The 26,988-nt window shown below is 38.7% G+C and overlaps 2 protein-coding genes and 1 non-coding gene across 3 annotated transcripts in view; 1 reads left to right on the top strand and 2 right to left on the bottom strand.

The window, feature by feature from the left end:
* mrps5 (mitochondrial ribosomal protein S5) overlaps nt 1-17,126 on the top strand; it is a 31,156-nt gene extending 14,030 nt beyond the window's left edge. The window contains exons 7-12 of the mRNA XM_084736595.1: nt 10,732-10,822; nt 11,271-11,317; nt 11,887-11,944; nt 14,831-14,893; nt 16,526-16,662; nt 16,789-17,126. Coding sequence (XP_084592721.1) covers nt 10,732-10,822; nt 11,271-11,317; nt 11,887-11,944; nt 14,831-14,893; nt 16,526-16,662; nt 16,789-17,013 — 621 coding nt within the window. The 3' untranslated portion in view covers nt 17,014-17,126. The remainder of the gene's footprint in view (nt 1-10,731; nt 10,823-11,270; nt 11,318-11,886; nt 11,945-14,830; nt 14,894-16,525; nt 16,663-16,788) is intronic.
* A 1,111-nt stretch (nt 17,127-18,237) lies between these two features.
* On the bottom strand, nt 18,238-18,331 carry trnai-uau (transfer RNA isoleucine (anticodon UAU)). The gene is made up of 2 exons: nt 18,294-18,331; nt 18,238-18,273 (listed from the first exon to the last, which is right to left on the bottom strand). It is a non-coding gene; the product is annotated as a tRNA-Ile (tRNA).
* Nucleotides 18,332-20,565: 2,234 nt separating this feature from the next.
* LOC146315646 (myelin and lymphocyte protein-like) lies at nt 20,566-25,900 on the bottom strand. The gene is made up of 4 exons (XM_084736227.1): nt 25,491-25,900; nt 21,586-21,753; nt 21,348-21,470; nt 20,566-20,740 (listed from the first exon to the last, which is right to left on the bottom strand). Exons 1-4 carry the CDS (start codon nt 25,581-25,583, stop codon nt 20,666-20,668), a joined length of 459 nt encoding a protein of 152 aa, XP_084592353.1. The 5' UTR covers nt 25,584-25,900; the 3' UTR covers nt 20,566-20,665.
* Nucleotides 25,901-26,988: the final 1,088 nt, after the last annotated feature.

Raw genomic sequence — 26,988 nt, 5'->3', positions numbered from 1 at the left:
AGTAAGTAAAGAGAGAGGACAGAGGTGAACAGTAGAGCAACAATGATACAAAATGTTATGTGTCGGCATTCAGCCTATGGTCTTGTGCCCACAGCAGAATCACAGCCATGCTGGTATTGAGTACAATAGCACTCCCTCCCTCCCTAATTCCTATTTGCATGCATACTTAAAATTTTTCATAACATATGAACCCATCTGCTTACTGTTCAGGATGTTAGTAAACTCCATACCCTGTTTGTGGTCTTCATGCCCACAGTTTGTAGAAGCAGCAGGATTAGGAGTGTAGGAAGCTAAGCAATGTACTGCTGTGGACGTGGTCAGAAGAAAAAATAATTTTTGCCACCTAAAAGTTTTAAGTTTGCTATATGGCCAGGATCAGCAGCAAGACATGTTTGCACTATCTAAAAAATAACTAAGTTATATTGTGAATATTTTCACAGATGTCAGACAACCTTTTCCAGTAGGAAACTACCATTTTTAAAGCCAAATATCGCTCTCTCCAAAACCACCAGAGTCCCTTGGCAAAAACAGTAATTTTATCTTGCAGAACACAGGAGTTGCTGGTCTACCACTGCCTCGACCAGTTAATTAGTTTCATTATCATGTGACTTTGGTGTTTTAAAGTGTCAAAGTTTAGATTCACCAAAGTCACATGAGTTAAAATTATTATATTTGCCCAATGGAGTCTGTCTGACGGCAAGGTAAAGCAGTAAAAATATTCTAATACTAACGTAGACTTATGTTGATTTTTTATTGTGTGACTTTGGTGACTCTGAACTAACCTGGTTGAGGCAGCAGTAGACCAGCACCTCCTGTATTCTGCAAACTAATATTACTGTTTTTGCCATTGGAGTCTAGTGGCCTTGGAGAGAGTGACATGTGGCTTATATAAGAGTTGTTTCCCATCAGAAAAGGTCATCTGAAAGCAGTAAAAATATTCTGAAAATAATTTTGAACTGATACTGGCTGGTTTTTTTTAGGTGGCTAAAATGCAGTTTACTGCTGACCCGGTCCACAGCAGCTCATTGCTTAGCGTCATTTACCAGTTCTCTCGCTGCCTCTTTATACTGGGGGCATGTCATCTACTGTAGGTAATGCACTGACTAAGGATAAGTACCTTATACAACCCTACTTCAAAATATCCAAACTAACCCTTTATAAGTCAAGCATTAATAGACAAAATACAATCATAATTTGACAAAAACAGGATTTAAAAGTCTTTTTATGAATCTGACCAGACACTGGGAGCCATCTTACATTACTTGACAATTTTCCATACACTGTATGACACATTTTAATTAGATTACCAGCAACACAGGTTTAATAAAATATATTCTCTATTCTCTAAAAATTCATATCCATGTATCACCTCAAATGTTAATTTCTAAAATTTGAGGTACCCAAGATGTCTGATGCATAATTAAATCCAGTCCAATAAAATAATACTGCAGCCTAAAAAATGTCCATCATGTTGAACCCGCATATCTCTGGCACATCTCGGTAAGAACTGCAGTCAGCTGGACCTTTAGAGAGATGAAAAAGAGAGCGAGGGATGACAGAGAGCACAGGCAACGGTAAAGAAAAGAGGATGAGAGGAGAGTTAGCGCGACAGAGAGAAAAGTGATGTTCATGGCCTCTCTCCAGGTACAGCAGCCACTTGGACAGGACTGGGTGATTTCATTAACAGAGATGGAGCGTTGTCAGTGTCAGTACAGGGGTTTTTGTCTGCCTTTTCTTTTTTTTTCCCTCTCTCTCCCTGAAGTCAACAACCTTGAAAGTTTTGCTGAAAGTAAACAGACAGTGGGCCGGATGAGAGCAGCTTTGCGAGAACTTTCAATTGGATTAAATGTTGCATTTAACAGGCAAGTGGAGCTCACAGAGACACGTACAAAACTTAATATCCAAAATGAAATTCACATAAAAAAAAAGCATTACTTACATTTGTTTTGATGGTGGTTTGTTAATGTAGATGCATCGACTGTGATCCTAAATTGCACGCAAATATTGCGCATTTTAGTTTATAATAAAGATGTTTTTAATGAAAGCGGTGTTGAGATGTTAAAATTACGAGCGGAACCAATTTCTCACAATCCATGAATATTCATCTAATTGACTCTAAATTGCCAACAAACACAGCACTTTCAAATAAGCGTGAAAAATCTAATCTGATTTTGTGTGTGAGTTGTGCTGTGTGCTGCTTATTTAACTCATTTAACTTCCTATCATACCCAATGTGGGAGACGTTAAAAGTCAAATTCATATGCGTTAAACATATTTTTCTCTTATTTTCTTTTGTTTACATACATAATCACACACAGATGCTCTTCTGAGACATCAAGGTTGATTCGTGGTTTCCCGAGCCAACATGGCGGCTGGTTCCCTGCTCAGTGGTCATAAAAAGCTTCTTTTAGAGAGCGGCTTCTCAGCGTTTGAACCAACGCCCATTGGCACAGAAATACATTTTCACTCTTTGCATGTGAACCATGTACACAGGTCAGAGAACTTCCTCTGAACAATTACAAAAAACAAATTGTAACAAATTGACAGGGAAATTAAGATGATTATTAATGTAACAATGCTGCTTTCACTGGAGTTTATTATGACATATTGCAGACTGTCTATAACATTTCTGAACAGACTTTTATTTTGATGGAGAGCTGGATTTTTCAGCTATCAGATGAATGTCAACTTTTAGGTGAAGCTTTGAAATGAACACAGATTTGCAGAAGGTCAAATCTCACTGCTCACATACTTTCTGGAAATTATTATTATTTTCTGCCAAAGAGTTTATAGAATGGACAACCATTCTCATAGGGTCCTGTTCCATTTAGTGTAGCAGAGCCTTTCCAGTCGACCCACATGCAGAATAACAGCACCCGGACTCTGTTTGACTGGACAGGAACCAAACATGAATTAGAAGTACTGGTAACACCTGTACTCACCCTACTATCTCATGGCAAAATGGCTGCTGTGAAAAAGGTCTGTTATGGCTGTTGTTCTCACTGCATGTTTTGGTGGAGCCGTGGCCTGAGCTGCTGTAGCTGTAATAAAAAAAAAACACCCTTCTCGCATCCAAATAAGTATTACAATTTTATGAAATATGGAGCAGAGGCACATTGTTATACACCAAAGGCTATATATTTAGTGAGTGAATCAGTTGTGTGGCCAGTCGTCTTGCAGCAATATTCATCAGTAGACAAAATACAGTATGATCTGCCAGTTTGGCCAAGACAGTGATTATTTCACCAAATTATAAGTTTGCTTCTCAGTAATTAATCAGAGCAGCCGTTGTAGCATTAGGGAGGACAAAAAGATACTGTTTACAAGCTGGTAAATAAACAGCTCAAATGAAGGTTAGGATGTGCAAAGAAAATCTTTCACAAGTCATGAAGGGCATAAGCAGCATTGTGGGTCTGTCAATGATCAGGAGGTATGCGCTATATTTAGAATACTTTTACTGCTTTACTTTGGTGTCAGACAGCCTTTTGTAATGGTAAACTGCTGTTATACAAGCCAAATATGACGGTTTCTAAACCAACCAAACTTCATAGGCAAAATCAGTCATTTTATTTTGCCAAACATTGGGAGTTGCTGGTCTATCACTGCCTCGTTTGGCAAATGTGTTTGTTTATTGTGCGACCAAGGTACCCAAACTAAGCCTTTCAAACATTGCAACCACAGAGTGACACAAACAAACTAACTGATCAAGGCTGAGGTAGACCAACAACTCCTGTGTTCTGCAAGGTAGAATTACTGTTTTTGCCAATGGAGTATGTTGCCTTTAAAGAGCTTGATACCTGGCTTTTATACCCGCAGGTTCCCATCGCAAAAGGCTGTCTGACTGTAAGACAAAACAATAACAATTTTCTAAATATAGCGTACAGTTAAGACTGGTATTGATTTTTCTTTTTAGATTAATCTTTTTGGATGTTTTTTAGAAAGCTAAAATACATTCTGCTGCAGAGGGATTTGCCAATTGCCATCCTCTGTAGGTAATTCACTGATTATCAGTAAGTACCTTACACATTCCCTTTTCAAAAATCAGTACCATCCCTTTAAAGTTGCATCACAAAGCTAGAATACAGGGTGAGGCTGTATAAATGTTGCTATGCAAGCTAAGGAAACAGAATAATGTTACCATATAGAAATAAACAATTAACAGGTGCATGTTATGAGAATAATTCAGCTATAAGATGTGGCATTACGTATTTGGATTAAATGAATATATTGTGTGTAGTTAGATATTAATATGTAGGCTAATAATTCTACAGCAAGGATCTGTCCTCTACAGCAGCATGTGGAAGAAATCTTTTCAGTTGTGAAGGAGTAAATAAACTCTTTACGCTATTCAGTGTCAAGGATAGCGTAAAGAGTTGAGATGCCAACTTAAAATCCAAGTGAAAGAGTCAGAGTAGTGTTTAGCGTCGGCGGAGGTTTGTGCTCTCGCAGCACCTTCTGCTTCCATGTGGTGAAAACTCCTCCCCTGCACTGCAGTGTGCAGACAGATACAGAGAGGGAGACGTGCAGCAACAGATTGAGAAAATAAGAGATGAAACAGAAGTGAGAGCGAGCTAGAAGCATCCTCCCACCGCCATGCTGTCGCTCATCCGGTGGAGAAAAAAAAGAAAAAGTCAGCCCATCTGCTCTGCAGCTAACGGCCCACCGAAAACTGCTGCATCTTCACCTAAAATGGCAAATGTAAAGCCAAAACCTGAACACCACTGGAGATTTTTACACACACTTCTGGTAGACACTGCCTCTAAATAGCTTCAAGTCATGTGAGAATTGTTAACTTGTAGAATTTTGATTCACAAAAACAGTGTTTGGAAGAAGTTTTCTTATTCTGATCTACACATGCATGTGAATGCTCACACTTAACAGCAAGAATCAGGGTTCAACATCAATGTGTAATTTTTTATTTGTCAGTTTTTATTTCCATCTGTACAAATTTTAAAACATTATAAATTAAATTCTAAATTATTTATGAGCAGTTATCAAATAACACCAAAGACTAATATTAATCGTCACATTTAATCTAGAACTGCAATGTCTATGAAATACCAAAAAATAGTGCAAAATGTCCATTCCAGTTTTTCACTATGATGTCTTTAAGGGGGCAGTTCACCCCAAAATCAAAACCACATATTTTTCCTCTGGCTTGGCGTGTTATTTATCCATCTACTTTGTTTTGGTGTTGCAGAGTTTTTGAGATATCACCGGCAGAGATGTCTGCCTTTTTTGAATGTAATTGGACTAAATGACACTTGGCATGTGGTGCTTGGAGAGATTTGAAACAAATGTGAAAAATTTAACAGCAGTGTCTCTTTCCAGAAATGATGACCCAGTTACCCGAGATAATCCACAGACCTAGATAGATGTAGTTCTAGTAGATTTTACTTTAGAAGGAAAGTACAGAAGGTAGTTCCTACATGAAACTGCTCGCTCTTGAGTAACCGGGTCATGATTTCTGCAAAAGGGACACTGCTGTTGATTGTTTTTAGATTTTATTGTTTTTTGGTGGGTTTTTTTCTGTGCTTTCATCACCACAATCCAAGTGCCATCTAGTTCAATTATACAGTAGAGAAGGAAGAAGTCTCCACGGCTGATATCTCCAGAACTTGGCAACTCATACAAAAACAAACTAGATGGATAAATAGCACTATAGGAAAGAGGAAAAATATGCATTTTTGATTTGGGGGTGAGATGTCCCTCTAATTTTGGGCTGCAATGTCAGAAAATAGAAAAAAAAGTCCATCACAGTTTGATATCTATTTATATTGAGTTTATTATGATAATAAACTGAGAAAAACAGGAAATTTCCTATTTGAGAGGCTGAAAACAAACATTTTTTGCATGAAAAATGACTTGAAATGAGTAATCGATAATCAAATCGTTTAAAAGTTTAGTTCTCGTTTCTTTTTGAGTTGCTAGATTTACTGCCTGACATGGCATTTTACTTGCCCCCAGCAAGCAAGCAATCCTTATTGTTGAGCTCAGAGGAAGGGTTTGTTGCTGCCGTGCTTCACAGGCCTGCAGCTACAGTACACAAGCAGAACGTTGTCTGTGCATTATGCATTTACACTACGATAACACCCAGTTAATTACTGTACATGTATGTACTGTTTAAGGTGGAGAAAGGTGAAACAATGTGACGTATTTGGACATTATTTATGGAGATATAAGGATATTGAGAGAGAGAGAGAGAGAGAGAGAGAGAGAGAGAGAGAGAGAGAGAGAGAGAGAGAGAGAGAGAGAGAGAGAGAGAGAGAGAGAGAGAGAGAGAGAGAGAGAGAGAGAGAGAGAGAGAGAGAGAGAGAGAGAGAGAGAGAGAGAGTGTGTGAGTGAGTGAGTGAGTGAGTGAGTGAGTGAGTGAGTGAGTGTTCATGTGTCTTGCAGGGTTGTGTTTTGAGTTCAGTGTTTTGGTGTTTGCTGCTACCCTGACCCCAATCCTTCTGCTGTGGCCCTGCAGTCAAATTATAAACCCTTTGCTGAAATGTGTGTTATGTAACTGTTGAAGCTGAAGGCGCATCTTGACTTTGAAGTTCCTTCAGCTGAAACTCAGCACTGTTCTGTCACTTGCGCTCTCTGGCGGGGATGAAAGCGTCGAGGTGAACTGCGTTTTTTTTTTTTTTTTTTTTTGGCACAGTTAAGTCCCCAAAAGGCTGCTGGTGGTCCCTGCACGTGCGGCCTATAGGAAAACACGAGGCACTAGATACAAACAGACGTATAGCACACGTGGATCTGATTCACGGGGCGGGATGTTATATTTGTTCACAAGATGAGACCTGGCACTTTTATTTATGTGGCGTTTTTAGGTCGATGGTTCTCAACCTGGGGGTCAGGGTCCCAAAGGGGGTCCCAAGAAAATCTATGGGGGTTGCAGGAGGTTGTGGAGAAAAAATAAAATACTGTGGCAAGCCACACGGAATGAGAGCCAGGAAACAGCTCTCAGACACCGACCTTGTTCCTGAGCTCTCATTATGTTCCACTAAGGAACGTCTGAGTCCATATGACTGTTTATATTATTATTACATATATATTGACTATTTGGCTTAATATCAAATGGGTTTAAAAATTTCGGCCCAACTCTTGTGGTAAATTTCCCCAACTTAATTGGTAATTTTGACAGTCAGAATGAGAAAAGTTCTGGTGGCAGCTCTGCTCAGAGTTGAATATGTCTGCTATCAAACGTTGAACAGAAGGGAGATATTCAGCTGAAAATTGACTTTGGCAGAAACTTTGTGTCCGCTGGGGAGATGATGGAGATTTAGCCTTGGCCCTCTGATCTTTTTGCTTTTGATTTTGGCTTTGTTGTTGGTTTTATTGTCAGTGTGTAAAATGGACATGTCTGTGCCCAATTGCTGAACCTTTTAGTCCTGGTATAAAGGGATTTTTTTCATTCAAATTCTCTCTTTTTGTCCATTCAGTTTCTCACTCCTACATCATCCACGCATTGTGTCTGTTTCTATCTCACACACTTTCTCTTTGCTATTCTCCATCTGTCTGTCTTAGTTTCTTTTAGTTGTTTTCCTTCTTTTTCTATTTTGCACACACACACACACACACACACACACACACACACACACACACACACTATGAGCAAAATCTCCAAAGTAATAAAAGTCATGCTTGTTTCCACAGAATGAATAAATATTTGATGATTGGATATTAGAGAATGTATTTTCACTTCTTCGCATGTTTTCTCACCTCAGTGTTGTAAATACACACTAGATGTTCCTGTATTTGTATAGAATTAGAGATGCAGTGTCGGGTGAATACACAACGTCTTACAGTGGGGATAAATTCATTACAACATCACCACACGCTGCAGCCTCAGAAATAACCACAGTATTGTTTTTTTCCCACACCAACAAAACAGATATCCGCACAAAAACAAAACCCACCCACTAACACACAGCCACAATAAAGTAAAACCAACACAACAAAGATTTAAACCACAGAGCTGAAGTGACACTTCAGACTCAGTTTGAGGGGAAAAAATACCTTCACAAAGATAATGTTTCATTATTATGTCAACTCCCTGTTTATGTTATTTTAAATGTGTTCTTACAATATTGAGAACTAACTCAATATCTTTCAGTGTAAATTACAGATTTAGTTTTTCACTTAAAGCAGTACTAATCAATACTTTTATGTGAATGATTGATCGGTTGACTTTCTATAAAGCATTTAGCAGCTAAAGAGCCAGATATTTCTCTCAGGAGTTCTTGAAGGCCAAAAAGGAGACTTTTAAAAAAAGAGTAAATATCAGAGGTGTGGACTTGAGTCATCTGACTTTGACTGGAGTCAGACGCAGCTCTCAAATGTAATGACTTAAACCAGAAACCAAAAACTCTTACAACTTGACTTGGACTTTAACAGGAACGACTCGTGACTTCACTTGGAGTTGAGTCTTTTGACTCAAAAATACTTGATACTAAAAAAAGTTGTTTAAAAAGTTTGCCACAAATCCTTTAATGGCCTGAATCCATTAACAGGGACAGAAATTAACACCAAATCAAGCTCCAAATGCGAGGAGTTTGGCGAGTAAATCTCTGCAGGCTATCTGCTGGGTAAATGCACTAAATGTCACACTTTAAAAAAACTGTTTGGTGTCACTTTCAGGTGCACTGCTTCTGTCCTCTGCTGTCTGTATCAGAGTTTGACGCATGCACACACACACACACACACGGGACAGGGACTTCATGGTGCATTCAGCACCTCATAAACTCATAAATATACATTGCTTTGTGTGGCAAAGCTCTTGGGCACTGGCACCAACAGGGCCTCCACGGTGCAATGCGGTCAAATGCACCCCATAAACTAAATCTATACTCGAATGGCCGCAAAGGTTGTTTAAAGCAGTTTCTTTTTTTTCTTACTTTCCTTTCTTGAAATATATACATACCTACATCTGTCATTACTTTCTTTGTTTTCTATCTGATTAGATGCAAAAATCATAACATGATTTGCATCATGTTTGCTGAAGAGTGCATTAAGACTTATTTTAGACTTGAAGACATGAATCTCACAGTTAAGGTCATGGGACTTCGGACGCGTCAGTCTTCAATTGGGTTTTGATTCGTCTCGAGTGCAAACGCCTGATGCATACTTGTGATGTGCAAAACAATGACCTGCTCCCACCTCTGGTGAATATTGGAATTAGATTCATCAGATAGCAGAAAACATGAATAACATGAAAAACATTGCCCCATATCTGCTGCATGTGTAAACAGGCAATGGTTAGCCATAATAACTTCATAAGGCCATAATTTGTCATAATTTGACATGATTTTTATCTTGTTGTAGTGTTCTGCCCTCAAGTGGTAAAAAAAGACAAATGAATGCAACTTTAAATATAAACTGATGAAGTACTTACAGTATTCTTAATTGCCTAAAACTACAAATGCAGAATTTAGTGAATAGAATAGCATTTTAGTCATTCATTAAATAAAGAAAAGTACAGCATAAAAATATCTTCTAATCAGTGCTCTAATTATCTTAATTAGCTCAACTTAATTAGCTCATAAGTATGACAGGCTAGTTTTATTTTTCACAGTGATGTTCAGCAGCTCACACACACACACACACACACACACTGCATATATAAGCTACATCTGCTTCTGCTGTCTTCTTTTTCTTTTCATCTTTGCTTTTCCTTCTTTGCTTTGTTCTCCTTTTTATGTGTCATTGTCTCTTGTTTCGTCTCTCTTCTACTTCACACCTTTGTCATGTTCTTCATCATTTTCTCATCTAAATCATCTGATGTCTAAAGAGACAGTAAGTCCCCTTTTCATTTTCTCTCCTCTCCCTCTTTTGCTTTCCTCTTCTCTTTCATCTCCCCTCCTGTGCTTCCATCTTCTTCCCTCTCTACATCTCTGTTCTGACCCGTTCTTCTTCTTTTTTTATCCTTTGTATCTCCTTCATCCCGTCTTTCTCTCTCCTCTCTGGTCGACTCCTTCCTCATCTTTCCCCCTTTTTCTTATCCCCTACTTTCCTCCTCTCTGTGGCGTATCAATGCTGCCCCCTGGTGTTCTGAAGGTCATATTGCAGATAGCTGATCTGCTTATGTGGTTGCACAAGCGAGGATGGGCAGTGTGTGTTTGTGTGTCAGATGACTGCTCTCTGTTTACTAACAGGTCGATGAAAGTCTCTTAAATCTGGACAGGCATTCTGGTCTGGATTGACAACACACACACTGATACACACACACACATACACTCACAGTGAAACGCCTTAACAATCTGATACACTCCAGGAACTTTATTATTGAACAAGAATGCTTGATACAGTGAGTAGTATATTTTTAGTTTAATTTATCTGTACTTATTTGTGTTCAGTTCAGGTCGGTCATGTTACTGGGAGGCTGCTGAGTCCAGTTCTGTTGCCCAGTTCTGGTTCTCTAGACCATTATGGCCTCACAGGATACTCCACTGGGCTGAAAACCTCCTCCTCCCAGGGGTATAAAGCTCCAGTGTAAACACCAACACTTTTCTGGTGATCCGAGCCTCCAGTCCAGACTAGATAACAGCAGCTACAGTTAGCGGCAGCTACAGTTAGCAGCAGTTAGCAGTTACTCTGGTGATATGCTGCCCCCTGTTTGTGTGGAGAATTCGACAGGTGGCCAGTTCTTACACGTTGTACCTTTAATGTGTATACTGTGTGTGTTTAGCTCTGTTACTAAGCAGAAATTGATAATGGTCTTAATCGGTGTTTACTGTTGTTTTGCAGGTGAAGAGTGTGTTCAACATGACGGCCAAGGAGGGCAGGAAGAGGTCCATCAGCTGTCTGGTCGCGGTGGGAAATGGCAATGGAGCTGCAGGTTTGACACTCTCTGAAAACGAAACGCAGATTGTGACTCCGGGAACAAATTCAAAATGACGTTTAAAAAGAACAAGTAATTAGAATGATTTTTGACAGGTTTTGCAAACACTGAAAAATAACTTCCCAGCCTCTGCAGATTTGGAGAATTGCAGGAAACAGTTTTGACAGTTTTCCAGCTCTTCAGAAGTGAGCGACAAAATAAAAAAAAAAAAAAAAAACCTGCTGACAAAACTCCTGGGGTTCACCTGCCTCCAATCAGCTGCTTTATTTCAAATGTCATCATGTTAGAAACTTCATATTGTTTTTTAACAATAAGAATTAATAATTAGAACTGAATAATTTGACAACATTTGAAACAATCGTATCTGGATTTAATTGACAGTATCACTAACAAATAATATCATTAACTATGTCTCTTCACTGTTTTAAATGTGACTCTCTATCAGGCTTTGCGTTGGGTAAAGCAGCAGACAGAAACACAGCTCTGAGGAAGGTAAGACCTTTTATTCTACATAAAATAATCATTATCATAATCATTTTTGTGTTAATATCCACAGTTTGTGGAATTTGTAATGTCTCTAAGTGTGAATCTTTGCATTTTAAGTTTAGATAAAACTCATTAAGAGTGGGAGATAAACCAAATTGTTTCCCCCTGCACTTAGACTTTGACAAAAAATATCTCAACCTAAGGTTCGTCGAGTAGCTGCAGCTGTAAAAAGAACACTTAATCACCACTGAAACCCAGAATACAAGTCCACATTTAGAGACCGAAACAAGAACAGCTGAATTACTATCTAGTTAGTTAACTGATAATAATAACAGCATGTTTTTATAATTTCCACAAGATTCATACCTAAAGTATTTGCCTGTGTATGATTCAGTCCTGGTACATCAGAGCAATCCTTCAGTAAACGTAACTGAGGGCACATCATAGGGCAGAGTGAGAATATTAATATTGATATCATTTACAGGTACAGCAGTCGCCACACATCCCACCTGAAATGCTAATTAAAATAATGAACTGCTAACTCTGTGTGTTTGTCATGTGACTGTTATCTGCAGGCCAAGAACAGAGCCGTCCACTACTTGTACTACATAGAACGATACAACAACCACACCAGTAAGTGACTGTGTGTGTTTCATCTCTTGTGCCTCCTTCACCTCCCCCTCCTCCTTCGACTGTTCATTCCTTTTCTCGTTCTCCCCTTCATAGAGTTACAAAGAGAAACAGTGGACCTCTTTTGGATACGGTAACAATCCTGTAGAGCAAGTTTTCAACTTTTAGATATCGATTAATCGTTTCAGTCATGTTTTCAGTCAAGCAAAAATGTTAAACATTTGCTGGTTCCAGCTTCTTAGATGTGAGAAATTGTTGTTTTTCTCTGTGTTTTATGATAGTAAATGAAGAGTCTTTGGGGCTTAGACAATTTTATTTATAGTCTAAGTTTATGTATCAGCCACCAGCTTCAAGTATTTCAACTTTGTTTCTGATAAATCATGTTTTGTTTGTCAGTTTGTTATTTTACAGCTCTAAATACAACATTACCCATGAGCCAGTTTTCTTTATAAATATTATGAATAAAAAACAGCACCAAAGCTCCTGTGTTCAGTCAAAATTAAGCCAGGATCCAAACGTGAATTGATTTATGCTGCATCGATTGTCTGAACAATTTTCTCAATACTGTAACACTTAGCTTTCACATGACGTTAGTGGCGCACATTCAATGGTTTTAACAGAAATGAACCTTGTACTTAACTTGTCATTTCCTTTCATTTTCATGTCTTTCACTTTTGACTGTTTATCAAAGAACCACATATTTTCTAACATAGTTAAGTACTGTTTGTACAGATGATTCAGTCAGCCTGGGCAATAAAACAATAGTGATAAATAAATGTTATGTAAAAAACAAAGAAAGACAGTTCAGCTCAAAATAAAGTTCAACCTTTTTTCTCCTGGCCTTTATTAAATAGGCTTATCAAAATGATCGATAATTATTATTATTGACAGAAATGAAACACTTCATTGTGAGAGATTTTCTAACTGTGAGTCACATATTGTGACAAAAATCAATGGGACTTTCCTTCCAGAGGCAGGTGCTCCCTGAATAACTTCTTCCTCTTCACAACTCCGTTACTTCCACTCGTCTAGTTTCCCCCCTTCTACCTCTCTCTCTGTCTCCTCCCCTCCTTCGTCTCCTCCTCCTCTCCTCCCATCCCTCTGTTATCTCCCCCTTTTGTCCAACACTGTCCCCTCATATCACCTGCTTGTACTCTGACAAGCGCCACAATGTTGAAAATGGATTTGTGGAAGAAAAAGATATCAGAGTCAAAATGCCACGTTCGTACTTTCTTATTGTAAAACGCCATTTGGCCGCTGCCGCCGCTGCTGGAGCGCACAACCAGAAAGATTAATGTGCGTGAGTCATCAGCTTCACCGCCGCGCCCACCAGAGGAGAAAGTTAGCTTCCTGCTTTGGCCCGAGACCAGTAGAGAAGTGTCTGTGTGTGTGTGTGCGTGCGATCTTGTATTTCCACCCAGTTTGAGCTCAAAGCTGTGGTATATTTAATTCATAGATCCATCCACTTGCCAGCTCTCACCGTGCAACCATCTGGAACCTGTCTGGGCCGTCATGTGATTGCTTGTTTGTTTACGTCTTTGTTCGATAGCTTCAAAATCATTTTTGTCATCGTTCCTCCGTTGTTCTGTACCTTTCCTGCTTGCTCACCGAGACCAGCAACAATTTTCAACCAATTTGTTTGTGGCACAGTCAGTAAGATGTCTGAAAAAGTTGAAACCCATCGGCTAGTGTACCTGCAAGACAGTCATCGCTCAGGTTTTGGTGGCCATCCAGATCTTGGATTTCTTCCATCAGATGATTTTAGTCCATATAAATCATTAGAGCGGCTGGAGGTTTGAGAGTTGGACAGTTGTTTAGCTCTGGCAGATGTTTGAGCTCCAGTTGTTGTTGGCACCTGTATTCCTATTCTCCCAGGATCAGGGTTAGCTGGTGAATATTCATGTGGCTTCAGTGACATTCAGTAGAAATAAACGAACAATAAAAAGCCAAAATGAATTTGAATACATTTAAATGTGGCATCTTGTTTGGTCGGTTCTGTTTTTGGTCAGTGTCCACCTTTGCTGGAAAAAATTTAGACCTTTTAGACTGAAAAATATCCAAACAAACCTTTTTCAGTCCTGTTGTTGGAGTTGGAGCCAAAAACAGTGAAAATACTCACAATTACTGGAAAATAAAAGTGTTTTAGGAAGGAATTTGCCTTTTATTTCCATCTGCTTTGACTTTGTCGCTGTTTTGATCTGTGAGTCACACATCACACAGAAAGACACACACACACACTGTTCAAAATGAACCTGGACCTCCTGCAGCCACAGCAAATGTTCAGCCCCCTGTGTGTGTGTGTGTGTGTGTGACATTTAGTTTTGCATTTCAGATTTCTTCACCCAGCAGGACGTGTCCTCAGAGCACCAAATGTTCTACTTCTTTTACTGCGTCTCATCCCTCCCATCCATCCGTAACTCCTTCCTCTGTTGTTGTCGCAGCATCCAGGAACTGAACTTAATTCATTAAGTGTATTAAGTTCCACCTGGATGTCTGGAGGATGCAGGGATGGCAGCCGGTGAGGTGTTGTGACACAAGAACACGATTTCAGCCTCAGGCTGCAGAGCTGTACGGTTTTCTCAGGCGTTTTCTCAGGCGTCCCACTGAGGGACTGTGTGTCTGAATAACTTATTAGCCACAGCTGCTGCAGCGAGCAGGAGACGCTGGCATGTGGAAGGACATCTGGTGGGCAGGTAGAGAAACACAAGACCTGGGGGAGAACAGGAGAAAAGATGCAGAACAAAACACAAGTGCCTTCATTTGGAATCGGCACAAAACACTTTCAATTTTTTGGACTAGTTTTGTCTGTTTGGCTGTTTGCTCTCTTTGTGTTTCCCTTGGTCGCCATCCAGTGAGAGTAATGTTGTTGTTGTTGGTTTTCTCTAACAGTTTATCATGACATTGATTCCAAATTCAAGAGGACAACACTCCGCATGAAGAAACAACACGAAGGTAGGAGTCATTCAGCACGTAGTCGCTGGGATAAAGCAGGAAACTGGTATTTTTCAAATAATGTCTTTATCATTTCCAAGACGCTTCCTGTAAAGAAATAATATGTAATTTAGTACAAATTATGTTGAAAACAGGAATGCATTTGAAAGAAAAGCTTTATCCAAACCCAATTAAATATTCTTTTGTTAATCATTTATTGTTAACTCTGCCAGACATCAGCAGCTAATCTAACACGACTGGACCAGTCAGCTTCATATTTTTTGTGCACATTTATGACTGTATTCTTACGGACCTCTTGTGGTTGCGATGATTCACAATTTTTGAATAACTTTTTTTTTTCTTTACTCCTCTTAAATGGCCGATAGGAGCCTCAAGTTATTAACAACTGCTGGACTAAAAATAAAGAATACCCACTAGTCTGTTGCAGACCACATTTTGGCCTTTGTCATGGCTTGAAAACTGACATCAGTGAGAGAGTTAGAGTAAACTTTACTGTCCCCGAAGGGAAATTTGTCTTGGGCACAGTACTACAGTCCATTGCTTCATACAAAACAAAATAAAAACATCAATACAATCACTGGCACAAAGCAAGACAGTTGCAACATCCATTGAATAGTTTAATTTCATCTTTAACTCGACCACCTGCAGATTAATTCTACAGACGATATGTTATGAGCCATTGAAGTTAGCCACAATGCAAGATCAATAAATCGATTATATTGTATTGTTAGATTTGCCACCATCTCAATCATGTGTCTGTGTACAGCTTCTGAATTGCCACAGCTTCCACTGGGACACTCCGACTTATGAATCGGTAACATTCAATGCAGGTTATTTAGAAAATAAACTTCTGTTAGCTTTTCCAAAATATGTATATTTATTTTATTGTTGTAAAGCTGCCTGGTTGCTTTTAATGTACAAAATAAGTAACAAATTGTTCTAAATTTTTAACACTTATTTAAATTGAGAAGTTTGGACTTATCAACCTGCATTTTGTTTTCTTAAGTGTATGCAGTCAGGCGCACCCAGGATGCTATTACACCATTATATGCATCTTTAAGTAAACTTAAACTATACTGTACAAAAACACTTTATTAAAAAAAAACATTGCACATAAAGAAATCTTACACTGTACTATACAGAAAACCTCATTCAAAGCTTTGCAAATTTCCACTGCTTGCATGTGGCAGTTTTGTGGCATTGCAGTAGATGCTTCACCATCTGTTTCCAGGCAGAAGTCTGCACTCTACTGAGAGCTGCTTACATCTCCATTCACTTATATTTTGTATAGAACTGTATGCTTCCAAAGGTTAACCTGCTGACTAATAAAATCTTGATTGGATTTAAGTAATTGGAAGGTGTTATTGAAGGTGTCGGAGTTCTTTCCAGGAAACCTTTTAGGAAATTATTGAGAAACAGACTTATAAAATAAAGAGCTACTGATATAGTCATCTGTCATTTTGCTTTAGTTTGCACTACAGTTGTTCCTTAAATATCTCTGGTTGTCTGTGCAAAATATATCTCACTATACGTCAATATCATAAAATGTCATATACCGTGAGAAAAGACTTAATCTCGTCCACCTGAACTTCTTAATCGTGGTGATATCAATGTGTCTCTGTGTGTCTGCAGGTTATGGTCTGCACTGCCACCGGGCCGTCATCACTCTGTGCAGGCTGATCGGCGTAAAGGACATGTACTGCAAAGTACAAGGATCTGTTAATCTCCTCAACATCACCAGGGCGCTCTTTACTGGATTAGCCAATCAGGTGAGGTCATTTCAGCATAAATGGTAGGGTTCTTTAGCTAGACTAGAAAAAAACAAGAAAGTGCTTAATTTGGAGCATCAGTAACATCTTCTCTTCTTCCTCCCTTCTTCTTCTGCCGCCCCGCAGGAAACCCATCAGACGCTGGCCGAGAAAAAGCAGCTCCACGTCGTCGAGTTCCAGTCGCAGCGCGGCCTGCTGCCCACGGTGGTGGCGAGTCCTAAAGATGGGGCACGACCCGACCCGGAGCCTGAGGACGAGATCCCCAACACCCGTCTGCACTGGGACGACGTACGAGCCGCACAGGGAATCAAACGCTCAATCTGGGCGGGTGTCAAACGCACCATCTGGTAGCGTGGGAGTGGTGTCTGGACCCGACTGCTGGATGGATGATTCGACTGAGAGCGACCAGAAGTATCAGAGGGAGGGTCTTGACTTATGGCTTTGGTGAGAATATGTGGGAAATAAGAACATTTTATTCTCATGCAGAATATCAGTTTTTGTTTCTTCAGATCTCGTAGATTGTGATTATTTTGTCTCGGACTGAAGTTGCACCTTTCCCAAACTGAAAACACATTATTTTGAATTCTCCAGATACATCCAGGAAAGGACAATATTGACACTCACACAATATTGAAAGATTGACATCCTAGATATCAGTGTTTCCTCTCATAACAATAAAAACTCTTCTGCTTCACCATCCACATGGAATTGTTGCAAAATACAGTATGTAATAAAGTTCAAACCTATAAAAATATTCAGACTCCGGAGCATTAAATAAGGCGTGTTGTACCTGTGAACTAATGATCTCTGATTCCAGGGAAGACTTGCTCTTCTTCAATTACATAAAGGTTACAAGTTTGAATATCAAAAATAATGCAGCTTTATCCAGCAGAGGTGATTTTCACTGACCAGATGTCCTTCACACTGAGCTGCTGGTTGTCTGGACAAACAATGAATTAAAAAACTGAAATTAAAATTTTGTGGGAGACTTGAGAAGTTAAGAAAAACCTGATTCCTGAATGTATTATCTGTGTATGTGATAAAATAAGGTGAAAAGTGAACATATTTGCACCTTGTTTAAATATAATAGGGTTTTAATTGTGGGAACCAGATTGTTAACCTCTGTAGAAATGCACTGACAGTCGAGAACAAAATCATTTTTTCTAGTAGTTAAAGCAGCAAATGTTTTTTGAGCTAATTCTGAAGCTAGTGCCAGGAGTTGATTATCTTAGTTTAAAGCCACACTGCACACTCTTTGTCCACATTTAGCTCATTAACTGGTTAAAAAATAAAGTGATTATTAATATAAATAAGTTTAACATGCAAAAACCTCTGTATGACCTTTATTTTGATCTTGATTATCACAATCGATATATTTTGGGTCACAGGGTGATGTGGTCTGAATGTTGCTTGTCTATTATTTCAGAGAACGAGCACAAAGATCCAAATGTTGCTCCGACTCAAAGACAAGTTGTTTTTATATTATGATACTGTCGTCCCACACAGTGAGCCTTTCTCAACAACACATTTAGCTGTAGAACAACACAGGTCATTTTGTTCAACAAAGCATAGAAATGCTCCAGGTGAGGCTCGAACTCACAACCTCGGCATTGCTCTGCAGTGTACTGTCTTATAAGTACCGCGCGCTGACCGATTGCGCCACTGGAGCTCTTTTGTCTCCTTCCTCACACATACTAGTCCAGCTAAAAATTGATCACTTAGTTGATGGGTGCTGATGATGTCGTGGGTGTGATACTGTATAGAAATACACACGTGCTCTTGTCTGATTCCAGTGCAAAAACTTCCAACTTTTGTTCATTAAAATCCTGAAAGACAGAGTGCAACAAGAGATCAGCATAAAACATCTAATGATGAGGACGTTAAAGGTCGGATTTCGGATTCTTGAATGTGAGGCTTTGTTCCTTTTATTTGTCATTTATTAAATGAAGAGTCTTTGGGTTTTGGACTTGATCAGCAGATTAATTAATAATGAAAATAATCATGAGTTACAGGCCTAATCCCAAATAACAATTACACCCTTGAATTCACACAAAGCCTCTAACTGAACTCTGACTGGTTGTTTTGTTCTGTCTTGTAATGACATAACTCAAGAGACTGGTGCCACTGGTTTCATCTGTCTTGTATATATGAATCATACTGCCAAAGGCATTGAAAGAAACACACACGAACACAAACACATTTATAGTACATGAATGAAGAGTCAAAGTCATGTTCACAGCTCTGTGTAAACGTACAAGCTTGCCTAAATGTTAGCATCAGCATGTGAACATGTTCACAATGATAACACTTGCATGCTGATGTTAAGTATGTAATATGTATCATGCACACAATCAGAATTTAGGGTGTTAGCATCATAAAATTCATTAATTAGCAATAAACAAATACAAAACACAGCTGAGGCTGATGGGAATGTCCTTTGTTTTGTAGGTTTTTTGTTGGAGGAAGAAGGAATACCATGTATCTCTGCTTCTCAACACAACTATTGTAATAGTTCCAGGACTCTTATCCTGCTTATCAACTTTAGATACTGAAAACAAAATGGTAAATATTTACTCACCTGTTACATGTGTGACAGCTGTTAGACTAACAGTGAGACAGTATCAGCTGATCATGCAGCAGTAACCTGATGCAGCTGAAGTAAAACTCCACATTTGAGTGGCATTGAAAAGTAACAGTAAATAAAATGGGATCAGTGTTGAGTCAATTTGTTTAAATGTTTCAGGGAAGTAGAGCAAATAAAACAAGGACTCTGTCATGTTTACATCTTTATCTTGTTTTAATCTTGAGAATACAAAAATGGCAAAACTATACATCTCAGAGGTTTCACACCTAAAAATACACTTCACCATCCTTTAAGTACTGATGATTTGTTGGCTTTAATTCTATATGACGAAGATAAAAGAATTGTCAGAAGTTCTAAAAAAAAAAACATGTCAGTCTGATGACAAATCACAAAGAAAGATTGCTCCAGTGGCAGCATCATTTGGATGTTTCCAGTCTTTGTGCTAAGCTAAGCTAACAGGCTGCTGGCTGTAACTCCATACTTAAGGGGAAAGACAAGAGATTGGTATCAATCTTCTCATCTAATGATCTGCAAGAAAGAAAAAATGTTGTACTTTTTCTTCAACTTGTCACTGACCATGGAAAGGATTTCTCATTCAGTTGTATTTAATATGATTTTTTTTCATCCATCTGAGCCTCTATAACTCCATGTCAGCACTAGATTTTATTAAATCATCAGGAAGCTCCCAGCTCAGCCTTTACTCTGCTCACCATTTACTTTGTTTTTATTCCAATTATTGCTCTTTGTGAGGTTTTTTTTTTTCAGTATACATGTAAAGCTTTCTCATGGTATAAATCCAGTAAAATATTTGTTAAAGGTTCAATATGGATAATAATATGAAGAAATATAAAATATGACAGCAATAATTTTGCGTGGTTTAATGAAATCTCAGCCAGCTATAATTACCTTTACACCATATTCCATGGCTCTCTAAAAATAAGTAAAAAATATCTGACATGTTCTCTTATGTAATAAATCATCAGTGGCTAAAAATGCTATGTGTTTTTAAGAAAAAAGACAAACATACTTCTTATATTGGGCTCATGTGTAAAAAGACAGTTTTCATAATAAATGTTTTATATGTAGGGTACAATTCTTCATTTGGTATTTGTGCTCTAATTTTCTTTTACGGTGCTCCTTCACAAATCCCCACCTACACAACCTTCACTTAATTTTATTAAATGTCCCAAAATGAGGCTTAAAATGTTCATCACAAATCTGAGCAGGCTGATGTCACTTGTGGGTAATTCCATCTCTCTCACACATGCACACACGTACACAAAGTCATACAGAGGCATACACACACACACACACACACACACACACACACACACACACACACACACACATACACATACACACAATGAGGATGGAATGTACTTCTCAGACACACACACTTCTGTGGCTGAGCGTTGCTCTTCAGAAGTTTTTCCATCGGATGGAGGAGAGGATGGTGTGGATGAAGTAGAAGAGTGTGGCCAGGTAGGCAAACACCTGAAACACAAACACACACACACACGCACACATAAAGGCTTAGAGCAAAAATCAATTATCTGCATTTTTTGATGATCAGTCTAGTAGATAGTCATTAAATTTTAGCCATAGATTTGTGTACATGGACATGATTTTTCCATTTTTTTCTTGACACAGCTCAACTTTCACACTCAAAAAGTTCTATCCACTGTCATTCTCATTCTGTGGTCAAGTGGATGGATGGATGGTTAGACTTTCAAAATAAAGCTTCCTAAGAACAAGCATTTCAGGTGATGGTTGCAGATTGGTAAGGTTTAGGAAAAGATGGTGGTTTGGGTTAAAATAACTACTTCCTTAAAACACCAGTGTCTTCCAAGTATACAGGAGAAACTGCAGTGGCTGAACACATGAAAAAAAAAGTGAAAAACGCAAAAAGTCCTGTTTAAAGCCAGTATTTGGTTTGTCCATTCTGGACTACTGTCAGTTTCTCCCAGCAGGTGCAATGCTGCTATCGCAACAATAACGCAAATTCAACCAGTCCCTGTGAATTAAGTTGTAAGGCAGAGTTTTTAGTAAATACCATGCAGATGAACAGCTGTTTATAGTGTGTCCTGAAATGAGTTCTCACCACAGCAGCGATGTCAATCTGGTAGATTTTTAATAGTCCTCCTTTCTTTGTGAAGGTGATGTAAGCCAAATCCACCCCTGCACTGAGGTAGAAGAACGCGGCCAGGCCGTGGTAAGCAAAGTCCTGGAAACACACACACACACACAGATTAATTATTACTGTAATATGACCACAGCCTATCACTGTTCCTCTCAGTATTTACTGTTTCATTCAGTCATTATCTCTTCGCAGGTCTTACAGCAGCAGCCCAGCCAGAGCTGTTCTTATGACCTCCCGCTGCGAAGATGATCATCCATAGGAAGGTCATAACGAAGCAGAAGACAGAGACAAACATCACCCAGCCCAGAGGGTTCGGTGGATCCACGTGGGTCGACGCCACCAGGATCCACACCAAACCACCGAACACCTGCAAAGATGGAGGAAACAGTTGGACAGATGACATCATGGTCTTGTGCTGGAGTGACCTTAAACTGACCTTAAAGGGCCAGTCTGTAGGATTTAGTGCCATCTAATGGTGAGCATGCAGATTGCGAACACCTTGTGTTATTCTTCCCTTCAAAGCATGTAGGAAAACGTTCAGTGGCCACAAAACTCACACAAAATGCAAAAGGCCATATTTGGAGCTATTGTTTGGTTTGTCCATTCAGGCTACTGTAGAAACATGCCGGTGCAACATGGCGACCTCTGTGGAGGAGAAACCCCTGTAGGTAAAAACAATTCATTCTACGGTAACGAAAACACAGCAATTCTTTTTTCAGGTGATTATACACTAATGAAAACATACTTATGAATATTATATTCCATTTCTACCATATTCTGCAAATAGATGGCAGTAAATTTTACACACTAGACCTTTAATGGAGTGTTCCAGCAATTTTTTGTGCAACGCTATAGTGGATGAACGCCTGAATCAAATTTCATGAAAATCCATCTAATAGTTGTTAAGATATTTCTCCCAAAATCACAAACATCAGTCTCATGGTGGTGCAAAATGAAAGATCATCAGCTCACAACGGGCACTATGAGTGCAACACCGCAAACATGGCTTGAGCAAAACATTTATATAAATAATATATAAAAGATATTGTATATAATACACTATCTACTACTACATATTGTATAGATAAAGTATGCAGTGAGTGTCAGACATAAATCACACCAAACTGTACACTGCAAACTCAAGACTCAAATATTTCTCTGTGTCTAAATTGTTTGTCTCTCACGGTCATTTGTTAAAACTCAACCCCACCCGTCTGGTACACCAAATACATTAAAACAAACACAGTCTGGAGGTATAGTTTTACACAGATCTGACTTTTTAGAAAATCATTACCAATCAGTGCTCTTTTCTTCATTCAGCTCCTCTTTTTTTCTCCCATATCTGTCCATCTTTAATCTCCCCTTTTTGTTGTCCCACTGTGACAAGTCGCTAAATGAAGAAATGACTTGCTCGAACATTTTTTGCAGTGGAGTAATTCCCTGGAGACATGTAACTCTACCACCAGTAGACATGTGTTTTGATACTCTTGGTTTCTGCTCCTTAGGTGGGCTCTTTCCCCAAAAATGACCTACATACATATTTTCTTCAATCTAACTGGGATAAGCTGGAATCCTTTTTCATACTTTGTCTATTAATCACCTCAGCCATGACAGTTTAGAAGTAGATGACAGGAAAGTTCCAGCATAAGGAAGAAGTCTGATACCTGTGCAGCTGAATTATGCAATGAGAATATGTCTGATGAAACCCTTGACAGTTTCTCTGTCATGATAAATGGTGCACGAACTAATCTTTCTGCTTCTGCTTCTGCACTACCATTATTTTGACTGCGACAGCGTGTGATGGGTCACCTGTGTTATGGATTAAACATCCGCTGGATGTTGGCATGCCAATTCACACAGATACACATGGATTAAATGCTTTGGCAAAAAATGAAGTCTTGATTTGTGTTTTTTCCATGTGGCCATTTATAGTCAGGAGCTTTTTTTTCAAGAATCAGCAAACTAAACATGCAAATAACAGCCAACAGTGTATGAAAGCAATAAACTATTAAAGTATTCATATTAATTAATAGAACTATTAAATGTGAAAGTCACAAAACAGTGATCAGCCCATTTACACCTGGTATTAAAATGTGATCTATGTTGCGCATTATCCAGATAAGAATAAACGGATACAAGGTGTAAATGCTATGTGATTGGAATATGATCAGATCTGCCAGACCACATCTGGAAGTATTCTGGCTTCCATTGTGTTCAGATCTTAGGTAGGTGTAAATGCAGCCCGTACAACATGCTGGATAACATATCCAAATACAGATCACATTTTAATACCAGGTGTAAATGGGGCGAAAAGTCACAGCTATCTAAATGTTGACTACACAAACATTTCTCACACTTCTCTTTACTTTCTATATGTATGGGTGGTGTTTAGTTTGCCAAGTTACTTTAGATAATGTTAACCACATCCGTATAGTGTAAAGTCTCTGGAATTCACTTATATTGTGTCTTAATCAACCTGGCTGATAACAGACGCATCTAAAAGTGAACACACATAATGATTTAATCACAAGTCGTGTCTGATTGAATGATTCAGACCCAACTTTGGCACAGAATCAACAATTGTAGATAAGCAATAAGAAGTGATTTCTGTTTGAAATCTTCCTGGAGCATTAAAAAGATTTCATTGCATGGTGAGGGGATTTTGTCACTAGAAACATCGGAAAAATTGAATGTATCAGAACAGAGGTTTTACTACTGCACACCACAAAATAGGCACAATGCACAGTATCTGTAGAAGGTGATCAACCAGACCAACTCATTGATGATTTTACTTATCATTTAGAGTGCATGCCTTGATTCTGCGAAAACAATATTCTGTCAATAAGGCGACATGATTTCACTTTTTCGTCAGTTCATGCTTGCGTTGCAAGACATGTGATGTAACCACTAAAGTGTCAGAGTTTCTCCTTTTTTTTAGTTTTCCTAATTACAGGATGACATTTTTCATATTTCCATGTAGTCTACTCCAACTAGAAGAAGTGAACTGCCAAAAGCAATTCAGTCAGTGACCAACAGAAGAGGCATGTTAATATCCAAAAGACTTTACATATGAAGACAAAAAAAAGAAATTATGGGCCACAAATTCTGTTGCAGTTCAGTACTGCATGTATCTGATTATTTTTGCACATTGTGGTGAACCAAGCTTGTGATGAAGATGTTTTTTAGCCTTTCTTTAGTCTTTTGGCCACTAAAATGTGTGCAGATTTGATGCTTGTTTTTATGCAGCTCTGAGAGGAAGCATGGCATGCTGAAGCAGGGTGTCAGTGCATCATCATCACAACCCTTCCCTTGATAAATAAAAGCTCAGACAAACATTTTAAAATACAGTTATCTACTATCAGACATATAAACTGCAACACCTTCCTTGGCACAGTTATTTTTCCAGCGGATATATGAGCAGTTTCAATCTTTTGTCATCATTCAGGGAGGAGAAGAGTTGGCCGCATTCTTTCTTAGATTTGTGGCACAGATACAATATGAGCGAAACGTGAGATATGAAAAGACACAGGTGCTCCTCCCATATGAGGAATATGTCTCATCAGCTCCTGTTTCACAAAAATGCGCATTTTTTCAAGCGTGCCTTTAATCAACATTGTAAAACTTCAGATATACATGATATTTATTCTGACATTCTTCAGCACAAAATTAAGACAATTTGTGGTATCTTTTAGAGATCAACATCTGGATTAGGTTATGAAGTCATCACGTCATAATGACATAATCTGTATCTGCACTTACTGCAATAGTTTCATACATTTTGGGCTTAAAAGAAAGTGCAGCTGAGGTTAGGCCAGTAACAATACTGTGTCCTCCACCTGCCGTTTGTTCCTTAAAATCATTAATTTTTTATTAATTTTAATTTCATGAATCATATGCATCATCTTGTAAGAGTGGATGAGTTTGTTGCAATATCTGTTCTGTTTAAAACTATTTAAAATCAGACCAGTTCAGTCAAAAATAATAATAAAAAAACAAATCACTTTTTTCAAACAATAACTGCTGAATTCCAAAAGTGGGGAAAAAAAATACCCCCATAACTGCCTTCAAGGTCAGCTGCTCTGTCCTCTGCCTTTGTCCACTCACCAGCTCGGGCAGGTAAAATATATCCGGGGCTGTGGTGCAGATCCCCAGTCCGCTGGGCAGGCTCCCCATAGGCTGAGCAGTGGTTGCAGCCATCTCTGCCTGTTCCTTCTCCCGGTGCCGAGTCTACAGCAAGCTTCCTGCCCTCTCCCCTGATCTAAGAGGGCAGCAGCAGGTGTTTCTGACTCTTATAGGAAAGCTAAGTTAGCAGACAAACCCGTTCTGCTATTGTAGGCAAGAGATCCCTTCCCACAACAGCTCCTTGCACCACCCTTCATCTCACATCACCCAAGGCTACGTGGTGTTTAATGGCTGGTGACCCGTGAAGGGATTTTGAAACAACCTAAAGAGGAATTTTGTGCCCTGTGGCTACAGATAAACCCGTGCAGCTGAAATATCTACATTGTTCCTGCTGCATGGTAAAGAATACTAACTTTTTAGTCCTTTCATTGTGTCACCTTAGTGCCTGCAGCATGCAAGGGCTATTAACAGGAATTTCTTTTCAAAATATACATACTCATAATTGGCTCTATGGATGGAGACATTTCATTTCATCCATCTCAAACACGTTAGCATGTCCACACAGCTTTACTTGTGTTTTAGCATCTTTCAGCTCATTGTTTTGGTTTTTATGGAAAGTTTTAGTGTTTCCATTCACTCCCACTCTTATCAACCTGTTTGCAGCCACAACCAATGCAAAAAAAAAAAAGCTTTGGTAATGCCATTGCTTACTATCTGTCCGGCACCAACCGGAAGACAGAAAAAGGCAGCGACCGGCTAGTGAGCAGAGTGGAGCATTTAGTTGCTAAAGAGCCAGATATTTCTCTCAGGAACTGGTGTAGACCAAAGCAGAGCTAAAAAAGCCTATGAATGTTGGAAGTACATTTGCAGGGTGGGCAAAAAGACTCTGAAATTAATGCTGATGTTGTGTAATTAAGCCATTGTAAATTAACTGTTTGTTAACATGTTAACCCAACCCGTTGTCATCCCAACTCGTCACATGCTGATGTTTTGTCACCGCCTTTCTTAAAAATAAAGACTTGAAATTAGATTTGAGATTTAAAAATGTAAATACTGTATAACAGTGAAGCAGAACAAAAAGGTACGTACCAAATGCATAGGAAGAGGTGGCTATAATATACAGTATATCTTAAAATTGAAAATTTCTTCTGTTATATTCTTTGTCAAGATATAAGCCACTGTAATATATTAAACCCCATGAGAGTTTGTAGGAAACAGAGAGCAAAGTCTGACCAAACAAAGAAGCCATGATGTTTGAATTAGTTTATTTCACATCATAGAGTCCAAAAGTACCTGAAAGTGAAATCATCTAATATTTACATCCTCAAATGTTTTGGACAAAAAACTCTAAATCTATTGTATTAAAACGGAATAAAATTGAAAAAAAAAACAAAAAAAACAAGTGGTGGTCAAGACAGAGAGCTTTGTGTCCATTTTAATTCATTTATCTTTTGTTCTTTGTAAACATAGAGAGAACATG

The sequence above is a fragment of the Lutjanus erythropterus genome, chromosome 14 (assembly GCF_056507025.1).
Source record: "Lutjanus erythropterus isolate fLutEry1 chromosome 14, fLutEry1.hap2, whole genome shotgun sequence".
NCBI lineage: Eukaryota > Metazoa > Chordata > Actinopteri > Lutjaniformes > Lutjanidae > Lutjanus > Lutjanus erythropterus.
This window is presented reverse-complemented; position numbering and strand designations above follow the sequence as displayed.

Excerpts from the sequence above, each read along its gene's own strand:
- LOC146315646 (XM_084736227.1), bottom strand. The coding sequence starts at position 25,583 with ATGGCTGCAACCACTGCTCAGCCTATGGGGAGCCTGCCCAGCGGACTG. Across the intron at positions 21,754-25,490 it reads TATTTTACCTGCCCGAGCTG|GTGTTCGGTGGTTTGGTGTG; the intron begins GTGAGTGGACAA and ends CCATCTTTGCAG. Across the intron at positions 21,471-21,585 it reads GCTCTGGCTGGGCTGCTGCT|GACTTTGCTTACCACGGCCT; the intron begins GTAAGACCTGCG and ends GTGTGTTTCCAG.